The sequence below is a fragment of the Pseudophryne corroboree genome, chromosome 4 (assembly GCF_028390025.1).
Source record: "Pseudophryne corroboree isolate aPseCor3 chromosome 4, aPseCor3.hap2, whole genome shotgun sequence".
NCBI lineage: Eukaryota > Metazoa > Chordata > Amphibia > Anura > Myobatrachidae > Pseudophryne > Pseudophryne corroboree.
Genome location: NC_086447.1, coordinates 179,191,587 through 179,206,635, shown reverse-complemented (window position 1 = coordinate 179,206,635; position 15,049 = coordinate 179,191,587). Strand labels below are relative to the sequence as shown.

Here is a 15,049-nt window from a genome sequence, read left to right as displayed (position 1 = left end):
TCTATAAGTTTGATACGCTGGCTGAGGAGGACCTCCTGTTTGCTCAATCGGTGCTGCAGAATCATCCGCACTCTCCCGCCCGTTTGGGAGCTTTGGTATAATCCCCATGGTCCTTACGGAGTCCCCAGCATCCTCTAGGATGTAAGAGAAAATAAGATTTTAAACCTACCGGTAAATCTTTTTCTCATAGTCCGTAGAGGATGCTGGGCGCCCGTCCCAAATGCGGACTACTTCTGCAAGACTTGTATATAGTTTTGCTTACATAAGGGTTATGTTATAGTTTTCATCGGTCTTGGACTGATGCTATGTTGTTTTCATACTGTTAACTGGTGAGTATATCACAAGTTATACGGTGTGATTGGTGTGGCTGGTATGAATCTTGCCCTTGGATTAACAAAAATCCTTTCCTCGTACTGTCCGTCTCCTCTGGGCACAGTTTCTCTAACTGAGGTCTGGAGGAGAGGCATAGAGGGAGGAACCAGTGCACACCCATACCTAAAGTCTTTCTTAAAGTGACCATGTCTCCTGCGGAGCCCGTCTATCCCCATGGTCCTTACGGAGTCCCCAGCATCCTCTACGGACTACGAGAAAAAGATTTACCGGTAGGTTTAAAATCTTATTTTTTGTAGTGCTCGGCTGCACATGCGATCGCACACTTGCAAAGCAAAAATACACTCCCCTATAGGCAGCGACTATCTGTTCGCAGCACTGCTAAAAATAGCTAGAGAGCGATCAACTCAGAATGACCCCCTATATTCCCTATCACATGTACACACTAGGGTTATTTTTGGATTGTGGAAGGAAAGTAGGGTACCTGGAAATAACCCACGCAAGTATGGGGAGAATATACAAACTCCACACCATTTGGGCCAGGGTGGGAATCGAACCCAGGACCTCAGTACTGTGAGGCAGTAATGCTAACCATTACACCATCCATGCTGCTCATGGGAGTTCATAGTTTTTATGTAGGATCAAATAGCTTAATGAGTAGGGTGTTTGATTAGAATTCAACAGGTTATAGGTTTGAATCCTGGGTATGGTAGTATATTACAGTGTGTTATTTAATAAAGGGTATTGTAACTGAATAACAATGAGCTCTCAAGTTAAGTGCATGAACATGGTATAAAGAGGATTTGTGTAATGTGGAAAGGGGCATCATAGCATAGGCTTTCTCTGGGATTAATCGTGTCATGCCCCTTCCCCACGAGGCATATGACTTATGTCCCACCCTGTTGGAAAACACCTTAGTTTTCAATTCATAGACAACACTTGGGTGTGGGGTTTAGGTGTACTTACCCCTGCTCTGGAATTGCAGCTACCTTTCTTCCTTGCTGCTAAACTCATTGACACAGCTGGTAAAACCTAAGGGAAAGATTGACAAACACTTACTAGTACAGTACACAGAAATATTCACATTGCAGAGACGTAACTACAAGCACATTGCATCCAGGGCTAATAGTTCTGCAGTGATGCCTGTATTCACCCCAATAGCCAGTTTACAGGTGAAAAAAAATGCATTATTTATTACTTATTATTATATTACTTATTAGCATATGATTCCTTCTTTTCACATTGTATCTGCAAGCTACGATATGGATGAGGTGTGTAGCACCTTTCTGCTATGTAATTGTATGTACGGTAATAGATATCTCAAGGTATTATTACTCCTGTAATGGATTTTTATAGTTCTCGGATACTCATCCTGCCTTGTACGTCTCAATGCACTAATGTACACAGACAAATGTTTGTAACGCTTATACAGTATTGTGTCTATGTCAATAAAACATTCTTAAAAAAACAAACACAACGAAACTACAATATGGAACACCCATCTCGCTAGCAACCCCCAGGGGTAATTTAGGACATATCTCCAGACATACATGCAACATTGCAGCTTTGTCTGAACAGGACCACAATTAGCTGGGGCCAACCTTGTACAGTATGTGCTGAACTTTAAACTGTAGCCATTTATGTAATACTTGATGGATCAGGAATTAAAAAAAGATGGACCTTCTTCCTTGATTACCATACACTGTGATTTATGTTACCACCGATATTTCTATTACAATGATTTCTGATTGCTTTATGATGTACGACTTGTACGGTTGTTTCTGTATAATATTGTATAAAAATAAAATGGACAACATTTTTTGTACTTGAAATCAGGGCTCCATTGGAGCAACTGGGAGCAGATAGGCCAGTATTGCATGACCCCATCACCGCAGGCTGCTCCACTCAGGGCCGTTTCTTGGGGCAGGCGAGCAGTGCAACCGCACTGGGCGCCCGCCGCGGCACTAACTGTGGCTCCCTGCTTCCCCCTCCTATTTCTCCCCGAGTAACCCTGTTGGGGGGCGGAGTTTCGCAGAATGACGCGGTTGCGTCGTTACGTCACGACGCAACCCCGTCACTCCGAGAACCCTCCCCCCCGAGTGGAGTACAGAGGGGGATCCAAGTTAGGAAGAGGGAAAGGCTGGCGCGATGAGCGACTGGTGAGGCGGGCCGAAGAGCGGTAATCGCCTCTGTAAGTATTCTCTCTCTCTCTCTCAATGTGTAAAATGGGGACACCTGCCGTAATGTGTGAAATGGGGACTTTTGCCTGCCGTAGTGTGGGGATTTAATGTATCAAGGGCATTGCAGTGTGTGGCATAATATGGTGCAGGGGGCATTACTGTGTGGGGCTTAATATGGTAGAATTTTTTTTTCCTGTGTTGGTCGTGATCTGTTGGAGCAGGGTCAAAAACTGGATTGTGAGGTAGTCTTTTCAGACGAGGCCATGCCCATTTAAATGAGGCCACACGCATTTAGATGAGGCCACGCCCCCTTGCTGGGTGCGCGCACAAGTTTTTTTTTTTATCTAGGTGTGGGGGGGAGGGGGGGGGCACATTTTTTTATGTCATGGGGGGGCGCATTTTTAAATCTCGCACTGGGAGCCAAATTGGCTAGAAACAGCCCTGGCTCCACTGGTAAGTACCCAATTGTGAAGAAGTAACAGAGAGCTTTACGATGAGGATGAGGCAGCTGCAGAGAACCATCAGACACGACAGTACCAGTAAGGAATGACAGAGAACGGGCACTGGGGCCAATACAGAGTTGCATATATGTTAGCCCTAATTCCACTCGCACTGTGTGCACAGAACTAGGGCACTGATTTGGATTTGTACGCACTTTTTGTAGGCGTGCCAGGCCCAGGGTCTACGTAGTTGGATCCCAACTTCCCAGAACCAGGCGTCCGGACCCTACAGCCAGTCTGAGTAAGCCTCAGCTTACGCAGACTGACAGCGGTCTGCTACCAATGTGATTCGCACTATGGTGATCTCAGACGCAGCACTCAGATCTCACAGATGAATGCAGCAGGCGTCTATCTCCTACAGACGCCTCCTGCTGCATTTGTATTTTATTTGTATGGAGTTACACAGCTGCTTCCCTGTGGTTGTGCAATTCCACACAATTTTGAATCAGGCCCTAAGGACCTTATTCAGCACTGATTGCCAATGTCCGAAAATCGGGTGATTTTTGGGCATCTGCGCATGCGCTGCAGCCGCACAGTGCGTGTGCGGACTTTCGCAGTGTGATTGCATCCCGGAAGGATGTGATCGCGCGGAGATTAACAGCAGCGGGCGATGAAGGGGTGGTGACGTGGTGTTGGGGGGGGGGGGGGGCAACCAGGCATGTCCAGACCGCCAAACATAACCCATGTGTGAACGCCCCATGGCGGCCTCTTTTATTCTGTTTCAGACACAAGTGGAGTGTGTTCGGTTCTGTATCTCCCATAGATACGTACAAATAACTAGATAATGTGCAGTGTTAAAAATCGCACAATGGGTGGTATTCAAATGATATATCATGCCCAATCTTCTTTCTAAAGTGATTATCGCGCATATTGCGTCCATAGTAATTAGGTTTAGCTGCGTAAAGGGTTGGGCACCTCTCTACCCCAGGGATAGGGAGCTGAAATGACTATACCACGCCCGGCAGCAGAAACAGAACGTGTGTGCGTTTGCATCAGGCCCACTGCGAGGGATTGTGCCTGCTGGCATTTCCACCTTATCAGCAAAGTGTTTGTATTCTGTGTCTATCGGCCATATTTATCAACGTTATTTTTACTAAAATAATGTGAAAAAGAGTGATTTCACCGAAATGTACTAAAGGATAATTGGAGAATTCATAAAATTCTCCTTCAAGCCCTTAATATTGAATTCCCAATACTTGTAATGGGCAATGTAATCTGGCCGAATTTACTAACAGACCTCAGGCCATACTTACCTACTTTGCTGCCCCCTCCACCCAGGCCATACTTACTTACTTTGCAGCGTTGTAGGTGCATGGGGGCGTGGCCGGCAACAGGATGGGCGGTCTGGGGGCATGACCAACAAGGAAGTGGGCAGTCTGGGGGTGTGGCATCAGGATCGTGTCATCTTGGCTCCGCCCCCGCTATGCAGTGCCGAGAAAATAGGTGCTGTATAGCGGGGGGCGGAGCTACGATGACACGATTCAGCACGAATCGCGTCATCGGACCCCCTCGGACCGCCCACTTGTTCTCTGCTGCGGGCGGCCGAGGAGGGTCATGGAGGGGCTGCAGGAAAAGCGGGAGGCTTGCCCACCTTTCCGGGGGGCCGGGAGGGCCACACAATTTTCGGGAGCCTCCCGGCCATTCCGGGAGAGTAGGCAAGTATGCCTCAGGCTGATCACAGGGATGGAGACTCCAGCTGTCACCGAGCAACCAGGGCGCACGCTGATTGGTCGCTTACAGTATGGGCCCCACAAATGGAAGACTGGGAAGTGGGCAGATACAGAAATGAGACACTGCAGGGCAGACACAGGTGCAGACACAGACTCTATGTGAAAGGGATCGACCTGGAAATAACCCGGGACCAAAGTGCTGTGCGAAAATGGGGTATGAGCTGTGAGTTGGGTTCAACCCATGTCCAAAAACCCGGGAAAAACCAGTGTACCAGCCCCGGCTTCTGTCTGAAAGTGGTATATGTAATGTAATCTCAGGGTGGTGTTAGGCAGGGGCAGAGAGAGGAGGGGACCAGTGTGCAGGCTCCGTGCAGGCCCCCTTATCACTGGGCAGCGGCCACAGCGCTGAGTCTACTGCGCATGCATAGATCTACCAGAATAAGTCGCCCATGTCTTATTCTTAAGGACATCTCTATTGGACATGCGCAAACCACCGGGAAAATAGCCACCGCGTCATTTTCCCAGAAATTTCTGTTTGCAGTGCTGACCGCTACAGGACTCCGGAGTATAATTATATGGGTGCATAGACCCCGGGTCCCATGTGCACCACACCATGCACCCATTATAGGTTTACCCATCAATAAAGAGGCTTTGTTGGATCACAGAGGGGGTCAAATCACTATGTACATGTACAGTCTTTACCCCTGCACGTGTATAGCTCCATTCGCCAGCAATGTTTTGTAGTGATAGGGAGACAATTCACGCATAGGAGCTGAGTTTTCTATGTGGCTCCCAGATGAGCCTTAGCGTGGTAATAGTGGCGGGGTGTGGTATGCGTGACCGGCGGTCAGCATATCTACGCCGTGATCCCGGCAGCGGAATCCCGGCCGGGGGGGGGGGCGAGCGCAACAATCGGTCGCCACGGGTTCTATTCCCACTCTATGGGTGTCGTGGAAACCTATGAGTGGGAACAGTCCCTGTTGGTCGGGATTGTGAGGGGGCAGGATGTAGGGGAGGTATTGTGACCGGCGGTCTCATAACTACATCCCATAGTGGCGGAGTATCGTTATGTTTTGCTGTGATACTTACCTCAGTCGCCCTGCCACCAATGCTTTATAGAGCTCTTCCTGCCAGATAGGCAGGGATTACTTTTGATGACTGATGTGTTTTGTGTTTATGAGGCCATTTCTGCAAAAGTTTTACAGCTCATTGGCAGCCACATAACCCTTAATGTGTTAAGTGTAGCAAGGTCATTGTCATTAACACTGTTTTTATGGGAGAAGTAAATATCCAGCGCAAAAATAATGATAAGAATCTTTAACTACACTTCTTTTTCCTTTTTGGACTATGTACTAAAAAAAAGTTAACGTCTGCCAAATACTAAGCATTCTGCTAGAAAGAGCACTTATTGCATTTTGTTGACATTCTCCGTGTCCCATCTTTGCTTTAGATACATAAATAAACTGCTAAACCATTGTTGTACTAGAGAATGATTTGTACTAAAGTGTTTCTTTGTACCCGTTTTATTTCATATAAGCCCAAAACAAGTAGTAAGACACCCACGTTTTTTTCATGGTACTGTAGCTCCCACTCAGGATATGGTGACACTGTAAAACAGATCTACTCCAACATACTGTATATTACTCATCATTTTCCATTTTCATAGAAAACGTGCCTTTTGCTTGGAATTGGAGTTTGTGCAGTTTGATAATTAGTTTCAAGGGCATAATTACAGTATTAATCTAAATGTGCAGCCAATCCCCCGAAAATCGTGTTTAGAGGCTTTTTACATTTTTATGTAATGTTGGCATTTATAATGAGGGTGCTACGGCTGATATTAGAGACATCTGCTGCAGTCCCTCCTCTATCACAAATGCAGTCCCCATAGCTGTGTATAGTGCTGGGAATTAGGCACATTTAATCGGTTTCCAAAAATGTTGGGCCTAATTCAGATCTGATCGCAGCAGCAAATTTGTTAGCAAATGGGCAAAACCATGGGGGTCATTCCGAGTTGTTCGCTCGTTGCCGATTTTCGCTATGCTGCGATTTGTTGCTAAATGCACATGCGCAAGGTACGCAGGGCGCATGCGCTTAGTTAATTAACTAAAAACTTAGTAAATTTGCTGTGGATCCTGCGGCGCTTTTCAGTCGCACTGCTGATCGTGAATGATTGATAGGAAAGGGGCGTTTCTGGGTGGTAACTGAGCGTTTTCCGGGAGTGTGCTAAAAAATGCAGGCGTGTCAGGGAAAAACGCGGGAGTGTCTGGAGAAACGGGGGAGTGGCTGGCCGAACGCAGGGCGTGTTTGTGACGTCAAACCAGGAACTAAACGGACTGAGCTGATCGCAATCTAGGAGTAGGTCTGGAGCTACTCAGAAACTGCAAAGAATTATTTAGTAGCAGTTCTGCTAATCTTTCGTTCGCTATTCTGCTATGCTAAGATACACTCCCAGAGGCGGGCGGCCTAGCGTGTGCAATGCTGCTAAAAGCAGCTAGCAAGCAAACAACTCGGAATGAGGGCCCATGTGCACTGCATGGGGGGGGGATGCAAATATAACATGTGCAGAGAGAGTTAGATTCGGGTGGGGTGTGTTCAAACTGAAATCTTGGTTGCAAGGTTGCCTACTTTAAATAGCTCCTCTCCGGGAGAAGCCCGGAGAGGAAACGCAGCAGGAGACTTCAGAGGGCGGGGCTGTGACATCATTAGGGCTAAAATGACGCAAATCGGTGTGTCACACCTTGAAAAAGGCTCCTGAAGGAGCAGAAACGCGTTGGTGACCAGACATACCTACCAGCTCTTTCTTGGGGAGAATCAGGAAGCTCCTTCTTGACAGTAATCCGGTACCTTTAACCCAGGAGGGTATCGAATATACATGCTGTTTATGGGTGGGCATGCTTGAACACCCCACGAAATTCGGTACGCATGCTGTAATATCATTATTGGTGGATCTTGAATATATAATTTTGTTTGTGGATTTTTAACATTATGAATTAAATACGTACTTCATTATACCTCCTTTTCCTTTTTTCATGTGGATGAGTCTGGTCCATTTAATACAATAGGACCACACCACCAAAAGGAAAGGAAGATTTCAAAGTGGAGAGACGATTAGAGGAAGATATCGATTATAAGATCATCTGTTACTCATCCTGGACTCCTTTACAGAGACTGTGACACTTAATGCTTATTAAATTTTACCGTCCCAGGGGTGCGCGCAAATGCAAGTATCTGACTTTGTAGAGTGTACATGGTTTTGTCCATTTGCTAACAAATTTGTTGCTGTGATCAGATCTGAATTAGGCCATTAGCTTTTCTAATCTTGGCCTGGTAGCTAACGCCAACGGAAGAGGACGTTAGTCCATATTAGCCTACGGGATACTATTGTGCATTTTCTTTTGGAGAGGGATCCTTAGGATCTCTCCCCTTCTGCTTGTACTGGTGCATGCACAACTTGACAGCTCTGCATGTGCATTAGCCTCACTGGATCCATACCCGGAAGCAAACATTTATTGTAAGCTATCACTTTTTTCTAACTCTTCGCTGGAACGGGTTCCTATCGGACACTTCCTTTTAAAATATTTTTTTTCTTTATTGAAACTTCAAAATAAAACAATTTATTTTATTACCAGTTATGTATATAGCGCACACATATTCCGCAGCGCTTTACAGAGAATATTTGCTCATTCACATCAGTCCCTGCACCAGTGGAGCTTACAATCTATATTCCCTATCACATGGACACTATGGTTAATTTTGTTGGGAGCCAATTAATCTACCAGTATATATTTTTGGATTGTGGGAGGAAACCAGAGTACCCGGAGGAAACCCACGCAAGTACGGGGAGAATATACAAACTCTGCACAGTTAGAGCCATGGTGGGAATCGAACCCATGACCTCAGTGCTGTGAAGCAATAATGCTAACCATTACACCATCAGTACTGCACCAACAATAAGAACATCTAAATCTGGATTGAACAATATATAAGCAAATATATCAGAGTCCATGACAACATAAAATATTTAAGGAACAAATAACGCCAAAATCCTTGTACTGATATATACATAGACTGGAGAAAACCTGGAACTGAGCCAAACAATTTGTATGTTTTAAAAAGAAATTGTGGTGTCATGGAGAAAAGTGCGCGTCTCATACCTCAAAGTGTTATGAAAGCATCAAAATATACCAGATTTTTATTGGTGTGATATGAGAAGATAGAAAATTATATTTAACGGGACAAAAGTCCTACTATTGGCAGATATGCCATTCAGAATGACAGCGTTTGGTAGTAACCCAGATCACAACTGGGGAGAGCAGCGCCTTCATAGGTAATGCACAAACAGTATAAGTGATTTATGATTCCTTGTACACCAGTGTAGTTATTCTCATTGCTTAGAGGCCACCACATCAGAGTCATCCTGTATGTCGTGGCTGGCATACGTGTATCAATAAACAAAGTATATCTACATCTGTTATTTACCTGAATACCTTGCGAAATTGAGTAGCCGCGTTCTTTATTTTAATCAGTGGGGTTAATGCTGCTGACATTGTAGTATGATCAGATTGGATCATTGCTCCTTTACATGCTTCCTTTACATGCTCGTATCCATGCTGCCCTAAAGTCATACGTTTTTTTCTTTTTAGAGATAAAAATAAAATAAGTATCTGGGGGGAGATGTGTCAAAACTTCTAAAGAGGACAAGTGGTGCTCACAGCGCAGAAGCTTATCGCATGTCTTCTCTACTTGTCCTCTTTGGAGGGTTTGATACTGTCCCCCTACACTGTGTCAGTGCATGAACTGTCTAGCACAGAGGTTCCCAAACGTGGTCCTCAAGGCACCCCAACAGTCCAGGTTTTAAATGTATCCATGCTTGGCCACAGGTGACTTAATTAGCACCTCAGTCAATTTGATTTAACCATCTGTGCTGAGCCATGGAAATACCTAAATCCTGGACTGATGGGGTGCCTTGAGGACCGCGTTTGGGAACCTCTGGTCTAGCATATGTCCTCTTACTCTGCTATAAGTGGTACTCACAAGTAACCCTCCGCCGACCACTCCTGGAAGCCACCACTCATAACATGAGATTGGGCTATGGAAGAGTCTCCCATCTTCTACATAATCTGCAACGAGTGGGGTCAGGTTGAACGCGATGGCCAACAGAGCGAGCAACAGGAGAGAGAATCCATTGCAGGACGTCCAGTTCTCTGTGCACGTCATGTTCGTGTCCGCTAAAGACTAACTTATCAGAGTGCAGTGCAAGACCTAATTAAGAAGATACAGTTAAAGTTTAACAGATAATATAAAGTACACTATTAGATGGATTCAATTGGATGGTGCAGGTCTAGAGTCCACATGCAGGAGGAAGTAATTAGAACAGAAATTATTCTGTAGAATAATAGATACCCCGTGGCACAAGGAAAAGCACATGCAGAGAAAATAAAATAAAAATAAGATGACCTCAAACAAACAGTAAAGTCCAAAGTCTTTCCTGTAGTTAGAATCCTGAACAATTCCTTAATAGCGGGTCTTTTTCTTCAAAATATGAAGCTCCACTGCAGTAAATGTACATCAAACAGGAAAAAGAACTTAGTGCAACACCATCTGATGTCTGGATTTAGAACCTTTTAATAAAATATCCCACTCACATTTAGTAAGTAAAAGACTCGCTCATCATCCTCCAATACAATGGGTGTTTCTTAAAATATCTTCCTCCACTTGAGCATATAGAACTCAAACGGAGAAGGATTTAGTGCAACAACGTTTAAAAACAAGATAACATTTAATAACAAAGTTACACTCACATTCAGTAAAACTTCACATATAATAACCCTCCATGGGGATAACAGCTCTCACTGAAACAGGGACATACACCGGTAAGTCCATACAGCACAACGGTAACTATCTGGGTCCTCACATGTTAGAGAGAGAAAGTGTCCCATTCATTTCCCTTGGAGTCACCTGAATATCCACCTGCTTAATGCGTTTCGGACCTAGGGGTCCTTCTTCAGAAGAAGGACCCCTATGTCCGAAATGCGTTAAGCAGGTGGATAATCAGGTGACTTTCGTAAGATGTAATCCACAATATCAAAATTATAATAAAGACTTGAAATATCTCACTTTGCATGTAATGAGTCTATATCATATATTAGTTTCACCTTTTAAGTTGAATTACTGAAATTAATGAACTTTTGCACGATATTCTAATTTTCTGAGTTTCACCTGTATATCATCTAGAAATGATCCTGTGGCTTTCTCAATTACCTAAGATTTAGCCACAAGTTCTTATAAAGGATCTTGTTTTAGATAACATAATTTTAAAAACGTACATATTGTCTACTACTGTGTTACAAGTGTTGAAATATGTGTGTACTATTAGCAGTGATAATAGCAACAGAGCGTACCTCCCAACTGTCCTGACTTTGGCGGGACAGTCCCGTTTTTCACAGACTGCCCACTGTCCCACTCACGGGCCGCAGTGTCCTGCAGTGGTTGTGGTGGTGGTGGGGTAGTTGGTAGACCACTCGCACTTATGCAAGTGCACAGTGTCTATTCTCCAGCAGAGATGGACAGGGGCATGGCCAGCAGCTCACAGAACAGTGGCCATGCCCCCATAGTGACAAAAATGGAGGCATGGCTCGTAATCGCGGCAGTTTCCACAAGGCCACACCCCCTATTCATGAGGCCACGCCTCCTAATTTCAGGCGCAGAAGTCCTTCCTCAGGATTTAGAGAAGCTGGGAGGTATGATAGAGTAATAGTGTATACCAGCGTCATCCAATGTCACCAAAACAGCCCAATACTTAACCAGTGGTGTGATTTATTGAGCAATAGCATGATTGTACAGCCGTACTCACAGCCATATACACTCAGGATCAGAATGGAGCGGAACATATAGAGCACCAGCTGGTGATGTATGAGGGTAGAGATGTGGCTTAGTAGCAGTAGGACTTTGTATATCGCAGGGTCTCTGGGAGCTAAGTGGAATATGTCCATGTTCCACAGTGATGTTCTAACACAGTGAAAAGATGGTGCCACACATGTGCAGAAGACCATACAGCTGCCATCTTGGTAAAGAACTGATACCTGACCAGAGGAGCATCATGGGGACAGCGCAGCAGGGCTCTCCATATATCAACAATAAGGTGAATGTTATAAAATAAATAAATAAAATGAATATGTGTGTTTGGTCTCTTCATCAATTCTAATTCCTTATAAAGGTATTTTGTATCTGCATAGTCTCAGGGCCGGCGTGATGCAGTAAGCCTGGTAGGCATTGCAGGGAGACTTCGGGCTGGAGAGGTGCTCTGCCCCACTCCACTGCTATCCACTGTTGCTGCGCCTGCAAAACTGTATGACAGACAGCAGCAGAGCAGCAACGTCAAGGCACTTCGATCCCCCAGTGCTGCTGCTGTAGATCGGAAAAGTTTTTTCCTGCTGCAGCAGCCATCCAGTGATCGATGTGCCGCCCTCTGCCGAGGGCCCCTCATGCAGGCCCCGCCTCTTCATGCAGGCTGTGACTTCTTCCACGCGCTGGGATAGAGCAAGGCTCAGCGGCAGTAATTAACTGCTAATCAAAGAAATCTGATGCCTTAGGCAAGACCATTTTGAAGTAGCACATAGTTTCCAACCTGTCCCACATCCCATGTCATCAGGTAAGTTTCTAACTATCTTTTTATTTTTTTTATTTTTTTACCATTCTCCTCTATCTGTTCTTGCCTATGTCAGCCTCTCAACCCTTTTCTCGCTTATTCCAGCATTCTGCATTTTCCTCTCTGTGACAACCTCTCTGTCCATCTTCTATCAGTGCCAGCCTTTCTGTCCATCCTCTGTGCCAGCCTCTTGTACCTTCTCTGCACTAGCCGCTCTTCCCAACCTCTGTCTGCACTAACCCCTCTTCCTTTCCTCTGCACCAGCTAGGGTTGCCACCTCATCCCTTTAATCCTGGAGACCTATGAATAATACAGGTTCTGTGGCTGATTAAATTCAAGCCTGCATTCCACCTGGTTTTAATCAGCCACAAAACCTGTGTAAATCACACAGGTCTCCAGGATTAAAGGGATGATCTGGCAACCCTAGCACCAGCCTCTCTTCCAATCCTGTCTGCACCAGCCTCTCTGCCCTTCCTCTGTCTGCACAAGCCCCTCTTCGCTTTCTCTGTGCTAGTCTCTCTGCATATCCTGTCTGCACCAGCCTCTCTTCCCTTCCTCTGCACCAGCCTCCCTGCACATCCTCTGTCTGCACCAGCCCCTTTCCTTCCTCCGCTCCAGCCTCTCTGCCCTTCCTCTGCTCCAGCCCCTTTTCCCTTTCTCGGTCTCCTCCATCCTCTCTGCCCATCCTCTGCCTGCACCAACCCCTCTTTCCTTCCTCTGTCTGCACCAGCCTCTCTGTATTTCCTCTGCATCAGCCTCTCCGACCATCCTCTGACCCAGCCCCTCTTCCTTTACTCTGCACCAGCCTCTCTGCCAGGGCCGGATTAAGGCTCCACGGGGCCTGGGGTACTTAATACAAGGGGGTCCCCTAAGTGCTATATATAGTGTATATAGGGGGGGGGGGTATATATATATATATATATATGCTGAATGCATCACGTTCAATAACACCCATCCTTCATAAGGTAGAAAAAATGACGAGCCACACACTGTAGAATGTAGTTTATTCTGTTCATTCCGGAATCACATAAAAACTACTGGATGAATTTGGATGGGATTTTCACTATTGGATAGCTTGGTGACCTAGAAAGAAAGGTATGTATGAGCTCGATATGACATCTGGGAGAGGCACAATAAAGGAAAAACCAGACACTTTCCAGAAGACAGCCACGCGGGCGACGCCGCAGATTAACACTAGAACACTAGTATGTATATATATATATATATATATATATATATATATAGAAAAATGTTGAGGGGTTCTAAGCGACCAACAGTGTTTAAACAGCTATTTAAAAGAATAGTACCCAGTGTATAAAGAATATATATACAATTTATTATCATCAAGGGTTATCCCGACGCGTTTCGTCTATGATAGACTTCATCATAGACTTCATGATAGACACGTTGGGCTAACCCTTGATGACCTCTATCCAAGATAAGATATACACATATCTTTTATCTATATCTATGTGCTTTTATTCTAATACTTTGTATATCTTGAATTTATTTATTTATTTATTTTTTGTTTTGTGTTCCTATGAAACCAATCATTTTGGTATATGTCAGATGTGAATATTTTTAGAAACATTTTTTATTCTTTTTTATTGGCTCCTGTGATCATAATAAATTGTATATATATTCTTTATACACTGGGTACTATTCTTTTAAATAGCTGTTTAAACACCGTTGGTCGCTTAGAACCCCTCAACATTTTTCTATTTTAAACTATCTTCAGGGATTTACCACCCCTGTACTCCTGGGGAATAGCTGACGCCCATAGATTTGTGGAGTGTTATTTTATATATATATATATATATATATATATATATATATTGAACTATTTATTATTTTTAATTGCCAGATAAACACATAGGTGATATTATCCTCACAAGTGGCGCAATTTTAAAATTCTAAACATATATATATATAGATCCAAAAACAAGCCTCGGCACTCGGAGTTTTGAAAAGTGAAAACTTTATATTTCAAAATGGCAACATACAAGCTCCAACGGTTCGGGGCTCAGCCGCCCCTTTGTCAAGGTGCCGCGGCTTGTTTTTGGATCTGTGGTACTACTGGAACTGAGGGCACCGGAGTATACTATTGACGTAATGGGAGTGCCGGTCTAAGGACTTTGATTATATATATATATATATATATATATATATATATATATAACTGGGCACTAGTCCCAGGTCACCCCAACTTACCCAAAGTAGGCAGGCCGAAAGGGTGATCTGAGTATTAGGTCCATATCAGAAGTGTCCAGTTAGGCAGGCGAACGCCTGCGGCCCCATAATTGGAGTGGATCTGGGCATAATGCCCAGGCCACTTGGAGATGCCCCCCGATTAGGCAGGCAACATGCCTGAGTCTCTGACTAATTAAAGTTATCTGGGCGGTAGGCCCAGACCACTGTGTTCACAAATTTGTGCCCTTGTAACGATGTGGACAACAGAACCAGCTGAGTGTGTGCTGAGGTGGGCAAGCTTTGCGGCTCCCAGCCTCCAGTTACGACCGCACAGGTTCCAGTGTAACCACTCACCTGCACTGCTTTCAACTGTCACATGACAATCTGTAAACAATAGCATCACTCACAGGGCAGGATCTACTAAGCATTGCAGCGTTAATAATGGCAGTATGTACCTGGAAATGCACAACGGACAGCCCTCCAGATGAGAGCTGTCCTTTGTGATAGAACTGACAGCAACACATTCCCGCA

At 44.8% G+C, this 15,049-nt stretch overlaps 1 protein-coding gene across 1 annotated transcript in view; it reads right to left on the bottom strand.

Annotated features, from left to right (window-relative positions):
* Positions 1-9,915, bottom strand: part of TM4SF20 (transmembrane 4 L six family member 20) — a 35,322-nt gene extending 25,407 nt beyond the window's left edge. Inside the window, exons 1-2 of the mRNA XM_063919532.1 lie at positions 9,715-9,915; positions 1,297-1,362 (exon numbers count right to left, since the gene is read on the bottom strand). Of these exons, the coding sequence (XP_063775602.1) occupies positions 1,297-1,362; positions 9,715-9,897 (249 nt within the window). The 5' untranslated portion in view covers positions 9,898-9,915. The remainder of the gene's footprint in view (positions 1-1,296; positions 1,363-9,714) is intronic.
* Positions 9,916-15,049: the final 5,134 nt, after the last annotated feature.